This window comes from Anopheles arabiensis, chromosome 2 (genome assembly GCF_016920715.1).
Source record: "Anopheles arabiensis isolate DONGOLA chromosome 2, AaraD3, whole genome shotgun sequence".
NCBI classification, from domain to species: domain Eukaryota; kingdom Metazoa; phylum Arthropoda; class Insecta; order Diptera; family Culicidae; genus Anopheles; species Anopheles arabiensis.
In genome coordinates, this window is record NC_053517.1 from 8125013 (window position 1) to 8144579 (window position 19567).

Sequence of the window (19567 nt, forward strand, 5' to 3'; positions counted from 1 at the left end):
TAAACAGAGCGTCCCCAACGTTCCATGCGTTGAACGCAAAAGATTAATGTTGCCCGGGCCGCAAAAGCATTGCCGGACACATTGCTGGATGCTTTTTTCTCTCTTTCTCTGCTCATCTGGTTGGTCCCGCCTAGAGAATGGAATGTTGCGCAAACATTTGCCAAGCGGCTCTAGAGTCGACCAACAGGAGGGTTTTTGCATGCAAAATGTGAAAAAAAGCGGGAATTGCTTGAACTGTCCCACAGGGAACTGGTACAGTATTTAGGACTGGGATGGGGTGTTTCCTAGGGAACAATAAATAAATAAAAGGAAGAAAGTAGGGAAGATGTTAATAAAAATGAAAAAAAAGATATCATCGTCCTGGCACGATACTGAATGTGATGATCTAAGGGTGCGTAAATCTATTTAATTTAAATTCAGGTAATATATGTTAAGCACTGCAACTACGGAACAGTCTCACAGAGAACCTGCTAGCCACTGTCTCGGCATCTACTTTAAAAGGACCCTTTTTAATAAGCTTGGGATGTAAACCGTAATGCAAGCATTGGGCAATGATTAAACCCTAAAGAGAGTGGTGTCTCCCTCAAGCATTGAAATACTTTTATTGACTTCTGGGAATAAGTTAAATCGTTTTGAATTTTGCTGTGTAGAAAAGTTATCAGCGTAAAAAATATTATTTTTTACCACTGAAAATAACTTGAATAACTTCAATTTTTATTTTCTTATATTTATTTGTTTAACAACTTAAAAAATTAATATTTTTATATTATTATTTTCTTAATGCTTAATAAGGAAATTGTGAATATTATTCCCCAATATGTTTTACATAATGGCAAATGTAAAAATAGATAAACTTTGTATAGCATGCGGTTTCAAACTGTTCGAATCATCAAGATTGCATGGTTTTAGGCGCTAAAACGATTTGGCCCGAAAGTATGCAATTCACATTGCACAAATGGTGTCCTTTTTGGTTTGCTATTGAATAATAGCAGACTTATTGGAAGTGTGGCAGCTGTGAAGCAAGATATATTCTAGGATAACTAAATATTGCCGCTCGGCGGTCTCACGAAGCGCCGAATGGTATTATATTCGTGGTATTATTAAACATCAATATAATAATGCTATATATACATATATTGTGCATCTCACGTACATCTTCCAACTGCGCCTTTTTGTAGCACAAAACGGCTGTGCCGTTTCAGCGACAAACGGATTGCACTGTCTGCATCCTTTACTGGGAATACCATAATAGATGTGTTCTTCCGCTTGGAATGATTTTAATTTTCTTTCTCCCGCTGCAGTCGCATACACAATGTAACCGAGGCGCAGTCTCCCCCCATACTACGCACGGCTTATGCACGATGCATCCTTCCACCACAGCGAACGCTTGTTTAGCACAAAATCAATGAACGTACGCCTGTGCCGTGGTGGCCGGATGCTTTCTGCTAATTACGAGCATTGCCTTTGAGCAAACATGTACCGAGCAGCGGGCAGAAGTTGCTGTTTGCTTTGCTGCCTGTAAGCGTCGAACAAGATCGAACGGTAGGAGGAAAGTGGACGCGACCAATACCTCGAAAATGGGGACCGAAACACTGATCCACCGCGTGCCGGTGTCTGCTACTTTGCGAATGTATGAATATTCATGCCGACGACGTTAACACAGCTCCGCTCTCTGTCTCTCTCTCTCTCTCTCTGTCGAAGACTGCTGTGCAGTCTTTCGTGAACGAGTCTGGAGTCTCATCCGTGTCCCAGGCCGAGGTTATTCTGGGCCGATCGGATTGTGCAAATTGCAACGCGAAAGGCTAAGCGTTGCGGTCGTATTTCATACCAACGGGCCAACCGACGAACGGCAGATGCAAAGAACTACGCCATGCTTCAGTAATATATTTATACACACACATACTCACACACACACACATGACCTCAATTACTTCGGGAAATTGAAACTGGATCCGACGCAAAATGGTGACCGAGAAAGGGGGTGGTGGTGGTGCATCGCAGCCCGAATGCCCGAGGTTACAAAAACGATTAATCCGCCCGTTTTTGCTTCTCGCCGGGACGATGACCCCATCCAGCTCCATAAAGTCATCGTGTACGTGGGAGGGCGAAGTAGAAAATAATACACATACACACATTCAGAGGCTATTTTTTTATATTAACGTCACTTTTATTAGAATTTTTTCATCCAAAAAACAAAATAAACTAGTAAAATAATACTTTTACAGTAGAGAGAGTTCCGAGCTTCACAATGTTTAACTTCTCGTGTTTTGTTTGCTTTACTGCACACTCACACCAAACCACATCCACACCCACTCACACACGCACCCAGTGCCTTTCCTCCTCTGTCAGTGTGTGTGTGTGTATGCGTGTGTGTGTAGTATGTTTGTGTGTTTGTGTGCTCATTTTAGGTTTTATTTGCTAGCAATTGCGGTTGCGCGCCTGTGATTACCGTACTGTTGGGAGTTGTTTTGAGACTTTTATCTGCTTTGCATGACAAATCCTACCATTGTTTTGTAAGTTTGCGTTTTTTTCTGAGTGTGTGTGTGTCAGTGTGTTTGTTCTGTGTTGTTGCTTTTTTCTTTCCACATTCATCTCCTTTTGTCTTGTCTCTCTCTTCTTTCGTTAACAACTACGATCCGGCTGTGATTGTGTGGTGTGTGTATGTTTTGCCTGTGTGCTACTTTGCTTGTGTCTGTGTGTGTGTCTTTATAGTGGAAGTAGTATTTGAAAGTTTAGTTTTCTTTTTTTTGCTGCATTTTTAGTTCAATTTCGGCGGTTCAAAACGCGGTTAGATTGAAAACAGTGTTGGTTGTGTTTTGAAACGATTCTTCACTTTTTCTCTCAAACCACGCTTTTCGCTCTGTGCTCAGTATTGCTCACTCACGTTACCAACGGTTTAGCTATAGAGTATTGGGAATTTATGGGTTTTAGGTTTTGTTTACTTTCAAGAAATTATTGTTTTGTTTTGTTTCGTCATTTCTTTAATTGGTTAAGAATTTTTGTTTACTTTCCTTTCTATAACAAGTTTTTTTTTTATGCGTGTGTGTGCGTATCAAAGTGTTTAGTGTAATTTCGGTGTAGTTGTGTGTAGGTGTGTGTGTGTGTTTTTTTAAATGCTCCTCGTATTACTGCGCCACACCTCGCCGAATTGGTTTTAATTTTTGTTTTTTTGTTTTGTAGTAAATTTTAAAATTTCTCTTTATACTTGTATACACGACGACGGAAGGATGGGAAGGGAGGAAAGAGGGAAGGAGCAGGATTTTGAGTACGTTTTTTGCCATCCTCATCCTTCTTTGCGGATCGAAATCAAATGAATCAACGACCAAACGAACGTTTTTATTTCCTCGTAAATGGATTCGTTAAGAGTTGCGTTACGTTTTTAATCTCACTACAATCGGTATGGTTTGTTTAAACGCCCGCGCGCGTGTGTGTTTGTGTGTAGTTTTATCTTTAGTTTTCCTGTTTTATCTCCTTTTGTTGTGTTAAATGGGAAATGGGAGTTGTATTTTTTCCCCTGTCCCCCTTTTTTCGTGTTGCTTTTTACTATTTATTGCCCCATTTTATTTTCGTTTTCTTTTTCTACCGCTTGGAAACGCCAGAAAAAGTGTAGAAAACTTGATTCCAATACAGTTGTGTTGTGATTAGGATTTTTAACCTTGTTGGGAATGTGGCGGTGTGCTTCTCTTTTCATAAATATAGAGTTGTCGTATTTGTTTTGGTTTTTAAATACGCGTTACAAGTTTGTTTTTTTTTATGAATTTGTGTTTCTTTGCGCTTGATTATAATTGCTTTTCTTTTGTGTATGTGTGTTAATGGTACTGGGCTCTAGTATAGAGCTATATTCTTAGCTGATTGTGCACATTTGCCGCCCTAGGTTGATTTTTCAACAAGTTTCTATCGGAGCAAAACGTTTCTTTGCATCGCATTACGCATGTGAACTTTCGGGTTGCTATTTTCTTCCCGTTCCTCTGTAGTAGCGTACGATTGTGTGAGTGTGTGCGTGTGTATTGCCAAACCATACTGCATAGTATGTTTCAGAGTGTGTGTATGTGGGTATGTTTGCGTGTCTGCTAAAACATGAAAATGACTCTAACGTGAGCGTTCCAAACATATGTCTTAAGGTTTGGCGATAATGTCACTAGATGGAGGGTGGTGGTGGCGTAATGCAAATGTTTGGATAATTGTTTCACACTTATCCATCAACTTGGTAATGGTGTTGTGCTTTATGCTTTGTTTCCGATTCGAGAGACAGTCACGAAATCATATACTACACACAACGACACAGTGCTTCCAGAGAGAAGCTCCTCGGCTTCAACTCACGCCCGAATCCATGCAGTCGAGCGAAACATTCCGGGTGCAAAATGGATGGTGTTGGATAGTGTTTTAATTTTCATTTTAAACGCTTCTTATACTCCCGGTGTCAGTAGTTTCCCACGTGTTACTGTTAGTGTTTGTGCCGGTGTTTGTTTGTTGAAGGTTTGAAAAGCGTCACTTTTTCACAACAAATGCGCGTCTTCTCTTTGCATGTATTGTTTGCGTTGTTTTGTTGATGTTTTTGTTTGTGTGCCTTTTCCTCAGCGATCTTCGCTGCACATTACAAATCAGACGAAGGCGATTTGGCATTTGTGTCCGCGGTATGCTATTTTAGTGAATAATTTTCCAACACTTGAAGCTTGAATTAGCTTTGGAAAGAGCAAACTAAATCACAACTCGATGAAACAAAAGCACAATAATAAACGAAAGCTCATCCCTCTCGTTCTCTCTCTCTCTCTCTCTCTCTTTCTCTCTCTCTCTCTATCTCTCTCTCTTTCTGATACAGATAAAACCATATTTAACAATGGAAATGTAAGTATGATGATATAAACTTAATACACTAGATAATTACAAAACAGTTCCCTAACCTCAAGTACACACAATTAACAAATGTTTTCTACTCGTTTGGGAAGTTTGTTTTTACTCGGAAACGTTTCCGTGGATGTGAAAACCATGTTCGTTTTCTTATTTTTTGTAGCTCCCAATGGTTTTCTCGACAAGTGAATGAATTTCAACAAACTACCGCCTCTTCTTCCATTGCTAGTGTTTTCTTCTCATCTGTTTCTACAGTTTTTGTTTTGTTTTGCATTTCTTTGCAAGAGCGGCCCATCTTTTAACCACTGTGTATGTAGGTGTATGTATGGGCATCATTACGTTAGCTCTTTCTGTCGGTTTGTTACCCTTACAACCACTTTTACCATTGTTGGAAATAACATTTAACCCCCGTGTGCTCGAATATCCCTAGTGGAACACCTCTCTTTCTCTTTCTCGCTTTCTTTCCGCAGGTCTCTATCACCCTGGGATGTTCCGTGTTCCATTTTCATAGAACAATGTTCAAATTGCTAGAAAAACGAAAAACGAAAAATCCACACGAAAACACATCGTTAAATATTACTGCTTTTTTTTGTTTGTTTGTTTGTTTACTTTCTCTACACCCAATTTCAAACCGTAATAAGTTTTCACCTATGTATTTTTCTTTAACTTCGTTTGTTAGTTTACTACGCCTCTCACCTCGAAACTGTCGTTTGGGTTTTCTAGCCTGCCTGTGTTGTTCTTGCTGCTTTTGTGTTCGACTTTCTTTGAATTGCAGTTCTCTTGATTTTAAGTTTCCTCTTTTTTTGTTTTCATTTCGTTCATTATTATTATTGTTATTATTATTTAGCGTTATTATAATAATTATTATGAATTATGTTAACATTTGTTTTTCCTTTTTTTCATTTTCAGTTTATTTTGGTTAAGATTAAATCTAACTAATATTTCCACCTTTTCGGGTTTTGTCGTTTGCTTGTTTATTCGCTTCATTCTGTTTTGTTCACTCGCGCGCTCCAGTAATCGTTTGCATTTATTTGTTTTTGTTAGATTTTGTTGGTTTGTTTGTTGTTTGCTTGCGTTTAACGGGAATTTTTGTAACTTGGGATGGTTTGCTTTCGCACCTTTTTCTTTTGCGTTTTAGGGTTTGCTAGTACATTTATTCTGCTTGCTTGTGTTAGTTCTTTTAAAAAGAGTTCTAGTTTGTTTCGTGTACGCTTTAATTATTATCTTTATAATTATACTCCTTTGCAGTAATTTTGTTGTTTGCTTTTTTGTGGTTTGTTTTTCTTTTGTTGTTGTGTGTGAATGTTTCCGTTTTCTATCACTTCGTTTGAATTTTTTTGGTTTGGTTTTTTCTTTTATTTTTTTTCCTCCTTCTTTCCGCGTCGGGAACCGACTTAGAGAACCGACCTGTCGGGTAGAAACGCGCATGACAACGTATCAGAAAACAAAGTAGAGGGGTTTTCACGTTGTTGCAAATTAAACACAAGGTTGTTGATTCTGTCTCAAAATTTGCTACGGAACAATGAAACTATCGCTTTCCCTTACAAAATCCATCATGAATATGTGTTCAACGATTAAAAAAAACATAACACTTACCTCGAAGACAAAGATTAAAGAACCAGTTCCACTAGATATTTACTATAAAAATGCTCTTTGGAATAACGTAACTAACGATGGGCGTTTGAAGAAACAAAAAAAAAGGGAAAAGCTAAGATTTGTACATTCAACCCCTGCCCTGCCTTTCACCGTCCACAGATTCCACCCATAACCGCTCCCGTTGCCAATTTGATTTGATTCGTTACTAAAACACTATGAACCGTCGTTTGGTACCATTTATATATACCCTTCCGGTCGGTGCCCCACCAGCAGTAGCAGTTTGTTGTTTGTGCCTTTGAAACGGTGTAGCTTTGTTTTGTTTTGTTTTTAATTTGCGCCCTGTTTCCGGTTTCACTTCAGATCCAGCTCGCAGTCACATTCGCAATCGCACTCATCCTCCAAACAGGCGGGACATTCTAGCTCACTATCTTGTCAGTACAGCCAGGACACCGGGACCCACTGGGCGGTCGAATGCACCTTGTCGATAGCGTTCTCCAGCGTCGCTATCGTCTCGCCGATGTCGTTGTTGACGATGGTCAGATCGAAGAAGTGACCGTACGCCTGGCGCAGCATGTCGGACTCTTTGGCGAGCCGCTCGAGACTACCGTCGTACTGTGAATTGTGTGGCGCACAGCCCGAGTGGTTAGAAGAAGGAGAAGAGAAAAAAAAACACATCCGCATAGCAATAATTAAAACAAAATCCCAATGACCCAATGATGCTTTGTTTGTGTAGAGGAAAAGCATACAACGACGAATCGAAATATTGTTACAGCATCTTAAACCGATAGGGACACTGATTTCGACAGCGGCGTATGAGTTTTGGGCAGCCATGAGCAACTGATGCTAGATAAATAAACAAACATATGCAACATACGGAACGGGCAGAGCATCTACTTACGTCGGCAATGTTTTGCAGCAGCGGCGCTGCGATGAACACAACGTACGGCGTAAATTCGGCTGTTCGAAGTATTTTTAAGGCCTGCGGTTCCACGTCCAGTATTGCCATCTTGCCGTCCGCGTGGATGCGTCGTATCGTCTCCAGCTTGGTACCGTACATCGCATCCTCGTGCGTACCGTACTCGAGGTACTCGTTGGCCGAAATGTCCGCCATCATCTCATCGTGTGATATGAAGTAGTAGCTTCGCCCATTCTCCTCATCCGGTCGTGGTGGTCTGGTGGTATCTGTGGGTATCGAGATGGCAGAAATGAATGGGGAAAACAAAGTGAATGTTAGTTCCTCCGAGCAAGGGACACGAATGTTCCCGCTTCCCGTTGTAGGCAAGGCAAGGTGCTCTCGGCAATCGGCCAACTTACGTGGTATTGGATAAGCGTATTTATCCGGATATTTTGCGATGAGCGTATTTTTGATATGACGTCGTCCTACGCCGTGCGCTCCGAGCAACACCAGGGTGCGTCTTTGGAACGCTGGATCGCCGACTGGGAACGAGCGTAACAAGACAGAAAAGACATCGGGGCGTGTTAGGCACGGACCATCATTTACCAACGGAAGTGCTGCTGCAGTGAACAGGGCAGAGCAGGGTAGCGCACTACTACTTACTCGGCACTTTGACCACCTCCTCGTACGTTACCAGATCCAGCTGATCGAAGACCGCATTGTGTTTCGCCAAATATTTATCCCGACACTGTTTCTTTTTACGACTAAATATTGAGCAATTAACTACTTTGAGAGCACGGGAGAGACGTACCGGAGGGATGAGAAAATGGGAGGATGGGAGAAGAAGAGCACAAGAGTTTGATTAGATATTTTATCGAGCCAGCATTTGCATATCTGCTTTGATTAAAGCGCAAAAAATCGGGTTGGATTTAGAGAGAAAGAGATAGAGAGAGAGAGGGCGAGCGAAAGAGAGAGGTGCCAAAATTGGATACTTGTTGTTTTACTTCTTAGGGTAGAGTGTTTGGAAAATGAATTGTAGAAACACTGGAGCGGGTGTTCCAGGCCCTATGTGTCAAACTGCAAGTGCTTCAAAGTGAAAGTGTGTGTGTGAATGCAAAATGTACAAGCAAAATCTACTTACTATGGTACACACCACAATGTGCTATACAAAAACACATACTTCTACGTGCTACGAAGACAAAAAGTTTGTGCAAAAGTTTATTTTTGTAGAACGTGCAATAAAATACATCTCACGTTCAACAAGAAAAAAAACAAAAATCTGATGAAATTGTTCTAAAAACTCATAAATACTATTTCCGGTGCACCAAAAGGATGATGGAGCAAATGGGGCAGTTGCTAAAAGCATTTGCTAAGCAATTGAACGACTCTAATGAAGCAAGAAATTCGTGAGTGAAAATTGTGATTCAAAACCCCTCGCGGGCACATCTTGGTCTGTGCCTTGGAGCTGTGCAAACCAGCCTATAGTTTGTGTGCAACTACACGAGCGTTCTTCCCTCAAATATCTATGCCGAACAATGGCCCCTCGACGACGGTCCTGTAGAACGTGCTGGAAGTGAAACCGAATCTTACGCTCCAGTTCTTCCCCGAAACGGATTATTCGATCGATGAAGAACACAGTCCGTGCTCTATTGTCACGTTCGACAGGGATAAAATGGCATGCACAAGACGACACTACTTTCCCCCCTGTGCTCTGCTTAAGTGCTACAGCTTTGAATAATGATTATTAGACTTTCCTTTCTTTTGCGAAAGGTTTGCTGCCAGTGCTTGAACGAGCACGGTCACAAAAAAGCACAATAACCATGTGCGTGGCAGAGCAATCAACAGTCGTACGTTAAGGAAAATGTACAGGCGGACAAGGCAAGAATGCTTTCCGATTTTGGAGTAATGGTCGTTTATCACCGAAAGGGAAGAGATAAATGACGATTCGTCTAGCGCAAGAAGGGTAGCTATTACTCAGCTAAAATCGTTGTAATATTGTGCATACAGCGCTATTCAAATGCTTTTGACTTTGTTCTTCGGGAATAAAGAATGGACTTTATACAAAATACAAAATCTGATCATTTTATCATTCCAGCGGACTAGCGCACAAAGTAATGTAATCGATTCAAAAATTCAAATCTACGATGGGAGATGAAACCATGTGCCATAAGGACGATACATGTGGCACTTTATTATTTATCCTACAAAAAATCATTTATCAATATCCAAACCATATGTATTGAACTACATTAAAAATAATTCCAATGGATATATAGTCGCAAGAGACATATGAATTATTGTTGAATAGAGTACAATTACATGATGAGTGAACATTGCACATACTAATCAAAAACACATAGCATAGATCCAAGCATATTCAACATCTACTGTGCAAAATTTTAGAGCTTATCTAATACAAAATATGCAAACTATCTACGCTACATATAGAATGGTGATTATGGTAGATAAAATCAATAAATATCAGCAAATACGAATGAAATAAATCACAAAAAATGTCAAAGAAAAAAAAATACCAAAACGATCAACTAATATATGAATCAAAACGGTGTAAAAAGCTTGTCAATTTCACCAAAAGTAATTGGCAATGGACGGTAATGCATTTTTTTGTTTGTTTCAAATTTGCAACACATTGTCAGCAAAACGCTCCTGTACCTGTGGGTCCTTCACATCCTTCGGCCTGTGCAGAACAACCGGGTCCTGCCTCTCCTGTCGATGCACCACCGCGATGCACCGAGACGCAGGCGAAGAGAAATAATTTTTAGAAACAATGGTTTAAGTAACGTGATAGTGAGCATAAAGTTTTAGGATAAAATAGTTTTTTTTTCTGTTTGCGCAACGATTCAGTTTGTGAGCTAACAGCTCCTCAGTCTACTTTATATGCGTTTAAACTCGCTCCGGAAACGAACGAATCAACAGCAAAGTGTGGCATAAGCTGAAATACAGGAAACACGCACACACACAAGGGTGGACAGATTCAGGAACATAGACGAAAGATTGTAACGCTTTCAAAAAAACGTAGGCTTTTGTACAGCTTACAGATGAAGGTAGAACAGTTAGAAAGGAAAAATGAGCAACGAATTTACATTCGAACGATATGGTTTGAGCCAACACAACTTTAACGATACATGGTACAGAAGAGACGTAAACAATCAGAGAACAAATTACATTGGAACAGTCATGAACAGAAAATATTCGCTATATAGATAAAAAACAATAATAGGGACGGATAAAACATGAGTTAGAAGAGGAAAAACACAAATAGGAAAACGAGCATTAATCAGTTAACCATCCTCACATTAGACGGAAATTGGAAAACAAAACTGAAAGCGTATAGTTAGGAAACAAGGAAAAAGGTCACATCGACATACACACGAATACAAACATACAGACAGACAGGAAACAGAGCAGTAACGATTGCAACGAACACGGATCGCCATTACACAGTATGGATCGGAAATGACGCATGACTAATTGGTGAGTGAATTTGTGTAAGTTTTGTTAATGGTTGTGAGCTCTGTGAGAACTGTAGTAACAATCTGGCAATATATGACACAGGTTTGGTCAGGTTTGTGCTACAAACTGATCTGCTATCGTATACTTTATACATTATTGCCACAAGGGATTTAAAAAAATATATATATTTACTTATACTATACACTTTACAATCTACTGTTGGTACCTGTTGGTGGCTATAATTTGCTTACTGTCAACGCGATCGCTTTTAATTTTAATCACCATTTCCCGCCAACTAAGATTACCGCAGGGGTTGTTTAAGCTGTGAAACCGCTGTGTAAGCAAATTATAACCCCTTCACCAAGCGACCGACCGAATGCCAACGGCAAGTCAGCTCAGAGGCTTACCTTGTTCTTTGTGGGATTTGTCCGCCGATTGGCATGCGATGCGCCATTCCTGAAGCTCTGGTGAGGGTATCAATCCGGCTGAACCTCCCGCCGCATCATGCCTGGCCTGCCACCAATGATGATCGTCTTTGCTAATAATCTACAGCGAGACAACGAGTACGATAGATAATGAGTTAAAACGGTGAGTTAATGGAAGCCATCGCTCACCGCGGCTGGGACCAATTACTGACCTGTAGAATATCACCGACACGGAAAGCTATCCCTGCCTGCGCACAAGGTATCAGCTCGTCGTCCAGCGGGTCATAGTCGAACTGCGCTCGTACGAAAATCTGATCAACCAGAAATGGGTAGAGAGTGGAGAGTTTGATTGTAATGATTTGTGCATTGATTGCGAGGCAAGTGTGTCAATTAACATGTAATACAAATGATTATACACAGTGTGGATGGGCGAAACGGTACAAAAAGGGAAACGAAATTAAACACAACACAAAATTAAAACAGAACAGACGAACAAAGCACACACGAATCGAATTGAATGGAACCAACACAGTACAGGGGTGAACCTGGGCCCACAAACAAACAAAATGAACACAGGAAATACGACATTGCCACCCGTGAACATTGAACATGATATGGTGTAATGGTTGCAAATGGGACATGACACACAAGAAGTGTAGTACCGATGAAAATACTTACTAAAACCGGTGCTGGTCTTATCCTGAATAGCTGCTCGCGTTTTGTGTGCATGTGTGCAAGTGTGCGGATAGAGAAGAAAATATGATATGCAAACAATCAAATTCATGTGCGTACGAGAGGCTGGTAAATTGGATTTCAAAAGTGGAACATATGTTTCTGCTGCTTCAAACAAATCGTGGAAATTGGGTTGCTTTTTTGTGTGGATCGTTTTGTCCGTATGGCTCGTGAAACGATTGAAGCTTTCAGGGAAGTAAATTGAGACCCTCGGAAAGGTGTAAGCGCCCGACACGATTACTGCCAAGTGAGCAGCAGTATCGAGCGGAACTGATGGGCTCAACCTTCGCTTTTCTGTTTATAGAACAGCCTGCGTTGTCATTCGGCCGTCCTTTTAACGCCTACCTTCTACCCTGCAGTTACTCACCTCAACCGGCGGTGGGGCACTTCTATATGAAGGAACTATTTTAAAAGTAACAGAACCACGCGCGTCCCGCAGCAATCGCTGTAATTGACTGACTGTTTGATGCTGCACTGGCTGGCCGTTGATTTCCCGTATCTCGTCGCCGACGTGCAGCGTGGCCTGCCGGTGAATCATGCCACCGTGCATGATCCGGGCCACGATGCACCGGCCGTCCTCGGTCATCTTCAGCGTGATACCCTAAAATGGAGTACCAGAGAAAGGGGGGGGGGGGATGGGGGTCAATTTTGTTGAAAATTGAAACACGATCCATCGAAACGGGGGAGCGAGGGGAAGAAATTGCAACCGTTGCGCTTACCATCGGTTCGTCCGTGTTCTTCTGGAACTGCACCAGCCGGACGCGCGTGACGTGCTGTAGCTCTCCGGCATCGCCGTTGTCGAGTTCATCGTTTCCGCCGTTCAGGTAGGGCGCGATCGGTGGTGGCGTTACACGAAGCGCTTCTTCGCCGTATACTTCCCTAGCTACCACGTCATGCGTGTGTAATAGAGCCTGGATGGGAGAGGGTGAGAGAGAGCGGAAAAAGCACGCAACTATCAGTACGGGAGGATATGATGTGTTTATTGGAGGCCTGCTAGAAGTGAAGCGAATAACGTTACATGGTTTGGGAAATGGAATAATGCACCAATGGACCAGACACAGCGGAGCCGGTTGCATTTGGTAGACATGGACCAGCAAGTTCCGTGGCTCAATATATGAGACTAATTAGAATTTTAGATTGAGCGAAGTACGGATCAATTATACATGTATTTAGTCTTTCAATACACTATTTCACATATTTTCCAAGTAGGAGAGCATGTAAACTAGTTCCAATTTGACAGAGTTAGTAATATATTAATTATTCAATTGTAACCAAAACTATTATAACATCATCCCATTGCCAATTCAATTGACTGATCAACCTACGACATGAACCACGAACCCACCGAACCACTTTTGCTGACGTTGATTCGGTTTAGCGGTGAAATTGAAACGCTGATTGGCACCGAACAGAAAGCTACGACTCGTTTCAAAAGTCAACGGGACAGCTGTGCTGCACCGTACTGCGCTCCATAATGCCCCTTGGCGTGTCTGTGCCGTTTACATAATTGCATCAGCTTCAACCATCAAACCAAACTTGTGGTAACGTTGACGCCCTCCTCACCTTTTCGCAAGACCATTGCCTGCTTTCTGCTGAGACAAGCATCACCATACAGCGGCAAATAATAGAATTCAGCAAACAATTCTCCGCAGTGTGCACGGGCGCATGCATCGCGCGATCCCGTTACCATGCAATTCGTACGGCAATGCAGTATTGAACTTTCCACTGTGGTACTCGTGGTTGTTGCACAGGGCAAATTGCGCCACACTACAACAAAACGCAAATATCATCGATAAGGAAATGGTCGTCTCGAAACTGGAACAACTTTTTTTCACCTGAGTAAGCATTCGTTCGGAAACTGCTCGTTGAAGTGGGTGAAGAGATGCGAAAAGAGGGAATAAGAAGCGAAGCTTCTCGATATGCAACCGGAGAAACCAGAGCTAAAAAAGCAAAAGGTTCGCTCGAACAATCTGACGGTAGCATCTTCTATCGCTAGGGGATGATGGTACATTGTGGTGCAAAATTTGAACCGAGCAAATGAAGAGCAGGAAAGCATTGGGTAAGAAAACCAAACACACTGCCACTGCCATCGAAATTGAATCCGCACTCGTCGTTGTAAAACCGTTGCCAGGGTACAACAAACTTCGCCTGACTGACTAATCTTGATTTTCATCGGTATGGACCGTTCATGTTTGATGCTCCGATTACGAAAGCGACAAGCGCACAAAGTCAATTATACGCCTTCCAAAGCATTGAGGTCAGGCTATTCGATTGATTGAATAACGGCCTCTGGATTGTGGTGCGATGCGAGATCCGGCTTGAGCGGACGGTCTTGGGAACTGGATCGTGTGCACAGTTGTTAGTAACGTGTGATAGCGAACCAAAAAAATAAATCCTGATACTTTATCATTTTCTTTGCCCAGGCACTTTTACTGCAAGAGAAATTAGCACCAGTACTTCACATAATGCATTAATGTACGGTTTGATCTTTTAAATCTGCTCTAGTACCATTAATTATCATTAAATCATTGCATTTATGGCTCAAATTTAAGTCTTAAGTATCACATTATAATCGAAAGCTCTTATTTGCTGCCTCAGTTTCACTGCCAACATCGTGAGCTTTTGTCATGCATGACGTCGGCTTTTGTGCTAAGTGGATGCACTCATCCTGCAATTTGCTTTCTCCTCCAGTTGCTAGAGCAAGTGTCTGTGGGAGGTAAAAATTACCATTTCAATGGAACTGTCAGCCATGTCTAGTATGCTTTCTTGCCATGTTAACAAGGAGGGGTACACTTGCGCCTTGCTTCAACTTAGATGCATTATATCGTCAGCATAAATCTAGACTTAAGACTTCACGGCTCGCAAGAAGAACCGCACGGCCTTGGGCCGCTACTCTCAATCGATAATCTAAGAAGTGGCACATGTTTGCACGTTCCTGTGTTGAAAACACGTCTAACGACTTGTGCAAATATGGTTACCATGCAATGTGTGTATGGTATCAAAATTGGTAACGATATAGTCCGGCTGTCTGTGACAGTAAATAGTTGCAGATGCCAGTCCAACAGGAAATAGATGCAAAGTAAATGGCATCTTGAATTTTGCATCATTACAGAAGCGTACGGAAATCGAACTTGTAGCGAGTTTTGCAATGCTAACACAGTGTACACGTAATGCCTGGCAAGTTATATAGCTTCAACGTTAGGAGGTACTGCAAACCATCTGGTTAACGTATCGTATTGAAATGATTTATAATTCCACACAGTTACAGTACTGCAATGGGAGCACCGGTACGCTACACCGGGTAATGCTCCGGGAGAGGTTAAAAGAAGGGGAGAAGCGTACTGTCGCACCACCATAAATTTTCACCAAATGCCAAAAGTGGTTATGCAGCTGGAACGATCTGCTTTTTTTTTTCAAGGGGTTGGAATATAGCACACCCAAGCTGTTGCTATCCTTAACCACATGCGCTTGAAGTGTACCTTCCGTCGGTGGTTATATTTTGTGGCAGTTTTCGATTCTTTTTTTATTAACACATCCACTCCTCTGCCTGGCTGATTTACCGCTTTGAAACGCATTTTAGTGATCCAACCTTTGACTTCGTAACAAAAACTTACACACTCAAAAAAGCTCTACGGCGGGGAGATGCGAAAGAAGCAAAAAAGAACATGACAGCTTAAAAATGTAATGCCACCCTCCGAAACAATGGCTGATTGAAAAAGTTTGTTTTATTTTTTGCTTCCACCCATATTGTTACAAGCGTTTGCTTGTTTTACAGCTGTTTTGCAAAGTTGAGCATACTTTTTTGTACATTTTTAGTTGACTGAAAACAGAATGGTTGTTGACAATATTCAACAACCGGGCGATCACCAGGCGCCTCCTCCATGGGCTAGCTGATGTACCAGGCGTCTCCATTTTAGTCTCAGTGACGGAACCATGCGCTTGCAGCAAACATTTTTTCTTGCTTTTTTTTTAATAAATGCCAAATTTTCAAAAGGAATAAAGAAGTATAAACACATGCAAACATGTTCATGTGTTTTTTTGTGCGTTCAGTATTGCTTTTGAAACGCCCAATTCCCATTTACAAGCGATATAGCATAACGCTCATGCTTTATGCAAGACATTGTTCGTTTCACAATGACGGAAACACATGGAAACGTGTACAATTTACAAAACACAACGCTCAATTGTAAATTGTATTTCATATATACCATAAAAATGGATAAAATTCCCCAATCCATGGTGAGCCATTGTACGGAAATGCAATCGGGAATAAATATCGTTCGTCAGTATAGACGGAACGGGGAAGGAGAAGCGGGCACAGCACTCTGTAGGGCAATAAAAATGCAACCATGCTGAAAATACTGATTTGCATTTCACGGCACAAAAGAAGAAGAATGGTGAGTAAATATACCATAAAATTCTCTTTGTCCTTTTTTGTATTAGTTTTTGTTTTCGGGTTTTTTTTCGTTATGGTTACTACTCGCTAGGAAAGATGAAAGGAAAACAAAATTGTATCAGGGCCAACGAAAACAAAAACTAAAGCACACAAAAGGCCCATAAAATTGCAACCTTTGAGATTTTGGCCACATTTTTTCCTTAATTTACTTAAGCTTAATCACAAACATCGGAATAAAAACGCACGGCACGGCACGAAAATGATAATAAACTGCCGGGATGCGAAAGAGTTATAACGCTCATTATCATGATGAAAGATAATGCGGTTGGTTGGGCAGAGCTGCACAACGGAACGCGTAGAGTGTGTGTGTGTGTGTGTGAGCGAGTATAAAAGAGAAAGAGAAAAAAACTCTTCCTATGGAGACATCATCATTCAGTCGGTGCGTTTGTCAAACACGGACGGCACGAAAACATGCTGGCGCTTTGCCGATTGTAATAGAAAGAAGCTTAATATTTTCACACACCCTTGCAGCTAAACGGATGTGCAGCCCGATCCATTAGCACCCTTTTTTGTCCACTCTCCTACAGTCGGAGCGTTTATCCCTAGCGGTTGGTTGCAATGTCGTGAATCCACTTTAGCGCAACGCCGAATTTTGAAAGTTCGCGTTATTATTGTTTTCGCAGCAGCCACCAAATGCACAGCCACTCGTATACAAACAAACTTTTCGCTGGTGAATGTTTATTTGGAACTGTTTTTTTTCCTTTTTTTTGGTAGGCATGGTGAGCCGTATTGTGCCGCGAGGAAAACATGAAAAGCTCATCACCGTAATGATCCATTAAGTACCAAGCTGGACCAACAAAAGCATCAAATCATTGTGTGTCAGTGCCAAAAGCAGGCATAAAACGTAAACACATTGCGAGAGAATTTCTGGGAATTTTCAACACACCATTAAAAAAAGGCTTTGCATTGATGAATAAAAGTTAGTTTGTTGACTATCTATTCTTTTAATTGGCTAGGATAAAAGTGGTATGCTTAGCAACTGTCCGGTATAATTAGGTATCATAACATAACACATAAGATATTTGCGTTAGACTTTGGTTGAGATTGGCTCTACTAATCCCTAATAAACTGGGCAAATCTAACAGTAATTATTCCCATAGTTTAGCAGCCTACATCTAAAACGCAAAGTGTTAATTGGTACAAAAACTTCAACTACGAAGACGAAAACGAAAGCTGTTATCTTAGCCCGCTGCACCGCCTTCACGCTTGACATGAACCTGAGGGAAAAATTACGAAGTCGGTAAGAAACTTTTTACCTTGTTGCTTGAAAGGGTGGGCGAGGTGTGCTGAAATTCGGCAGCAAGCATATTTCTTCTGGCCGGTTGTACTGGGCTAGCATGCTGCCTAAACCCATTTTCGGCTGCACTTGAAGTCCCTCTCACCGCGGGTCCGAGGTAAACGATAATGAGTAAAATTAATCAAAGAAACTGCTAACGACTACACGAAGGGCTGGAGGCGGTAACTTTGCTGTACCCGGGCCAATGTGCCAAAGGAAGTAGTAGCGTTGAAGGGGGTGAGGGGTTAGCGGTTGGTGTCTCCATTTTGTTACTTGTCCCTAAAGCATTGCAAGCGAACCGGCAAGTAAAGTTTCCGACCGCTCGGTGTGAAAGAAAGGTAAACTTGCTCTAGGAACAGAGCTCGAGAAACACGCCCGGTTGTTAGCGGTCGATTAGTGCAGCGATCCAACGGACACGGCAAATGTTGAGAAATGGTTGTAAATAATAAATGTTCACGAGCAAACCAAGTACAATAAATAGACTGGTAAAGTGGGAAGGCGCCTTTCCTAGAACTGAGACAAAAAAAGCACCCTTAAACCAAACAGAACCACATGCTTTCACAGAGAGCTGTAAGAAGCATTGTAAATATACTAGTTTTGAAACGGACGCAAAATTAAAGCCAAAAGCATAAAACCATTCTCTCTATCGTTACATGAAGACAGGTTTTTTTTTTTCATTGCTGCATGAAAACATAATCTGCAATACAGTAAATTTTCAGCTAAAGCTGCTTCATTTACCAAACCATTTCACCTTCGACACTTTAAAATTTAATTTATACGTTGCCGGTTGCGAGGCGTAATCTTGTAGAACAAACATAAACTGCTGTTTAACGTTCTGGAGTAATTTATCCAACCGAATGTAACAACTGCAACGAACAGAGCAAGGTATGAGTTAAAGTAAGGATACATTTCTAAGCGTATGGTGCGCTTGAGTCGTATCTGAGCCGCATTCGTACACGATGGCGATGGCCAGTTAAGTAAATTGAAAATGGGAATCACACTTGCAGACGATTTTTCCTCTTGTTGTTCACCGGAACAGATTTCTCCTGGTAAATATTATTATACACTCGCAAGATCAAAGCGAAACCGAACTGAAAAGCCTAGTCGTATTTACAGTTGCCATGTTTAATGTTTAATGTTTTCCATGCGCCTCGCAGGATGGAATTTATTCAGCGCAATTGCAACTCGTGATGGGTTTGGTGTGGAGTTTCATATTGAATACGAGGAAAAAACGTGCCGATTCGGGTGGGATGAATTTCAGATTTTTAATCTATTAAAGTGATATGTTGGGGCTATATTGAAACAGTTATGATTGCCAGAATCATGAAAGGTCAGAAAGGTTCAGGATTCTCAGTTATCTTTCTTTTAATTTATGTTAGAAAAGTTTCACAGAAATTCATATTTGAGTTCGAACGAAACACACAAAATAACTTATCTCTCCCAGGGAAAAACCGGTATGACAATTAATGATTGAACATTTTTAATTGCTTCGTTGCTCCCTAGTTGCGTGTGGGAGTCTTATCTTTCCTAGCGGAGCAGCAACATACACCTATCAACCACCTATGCACGTGTGTTATGACAATCGTATCCAGTGGGAGTAATCGTGCTGTACGGTTAGTGCGAAGCATCACACAATGCTTCGTGCACAGTAGAAACATTCATTAGTCGTGCCAAATCCCACAGCTGCGTTACATTTCACCGCCCCAAAAGCGTAATGGTATTATACTACCGACAATGGACAAAGTTGCTCTGTCTGCCTGGACCGAAACCAATCGGCGGAACTGGCCAGCAGTGAGACGACAGTGAGCTATTGGCTATTCAATGCAGCGAAACAAAACGCTTGTAAGAGGAAACGGACCCGAATA

The 19567-nt window shown here is 41.5% G+C and overlaps 1 protein-coding gene across 18 annotated transcripts in view; it reads right to left on the bottom strand.

Moving 5' to 3' along the window:
* Window positions 1-2148: 2148 nt before the first annotated feature.
* Window positions 2149-19567, bottom strand: part of LOC120900882 (peripheral plasma membrane protein CASK) — a 197608-nt gene continuing 180189 nt past the window's right edge. For 7 of the 18 annotated variants that reach the window (XM_040308493.1, XM_040308570.1, XM_040308586.1 and 4 more), the window contains 10 exons: window positions 12690-12881; window positions 12338-12571; window positions 11917-11946; window positions 11451-11558; window positions 11221-11359; window positions 10013-10066; window positions 8003-8125; window positions 7759-7881; window positions 7343-7626; window positions 2149-7056 (listed from right to left, as the gene is read on the bottom strand). In XM_040308493.1, the coding sequence (XP_040164427.1) occupies window positions 6877-7056; window positions 7343-7626; window positions 7759-7881; window positions 8003-8125; window positions 10013-10066; window positions 11221-11359; window positions 11451-11558; window positions 11917-11946; window positions 12338-12571; window positions 12690-12881 (1467 nt within the window). In that variant the 3' untranslated portion in view covers window positions 2149-6876. The remainder of the gene's footprint in view (window positions 7057-7342; window positions 7627-7758; window positions 7882-8002; window positions 8126-10012; window positions 10067-11220; window positions 11360-11450; window positions 11559-11916; window positions 11947-12337; window positions 12572-12689; window positions 12882-19567) is intronic. The other 11 variants (XM_040308514.1, XM_040308592.1, XM_040308560.1 and 8 more) reach the window with 9 other exon arrangements.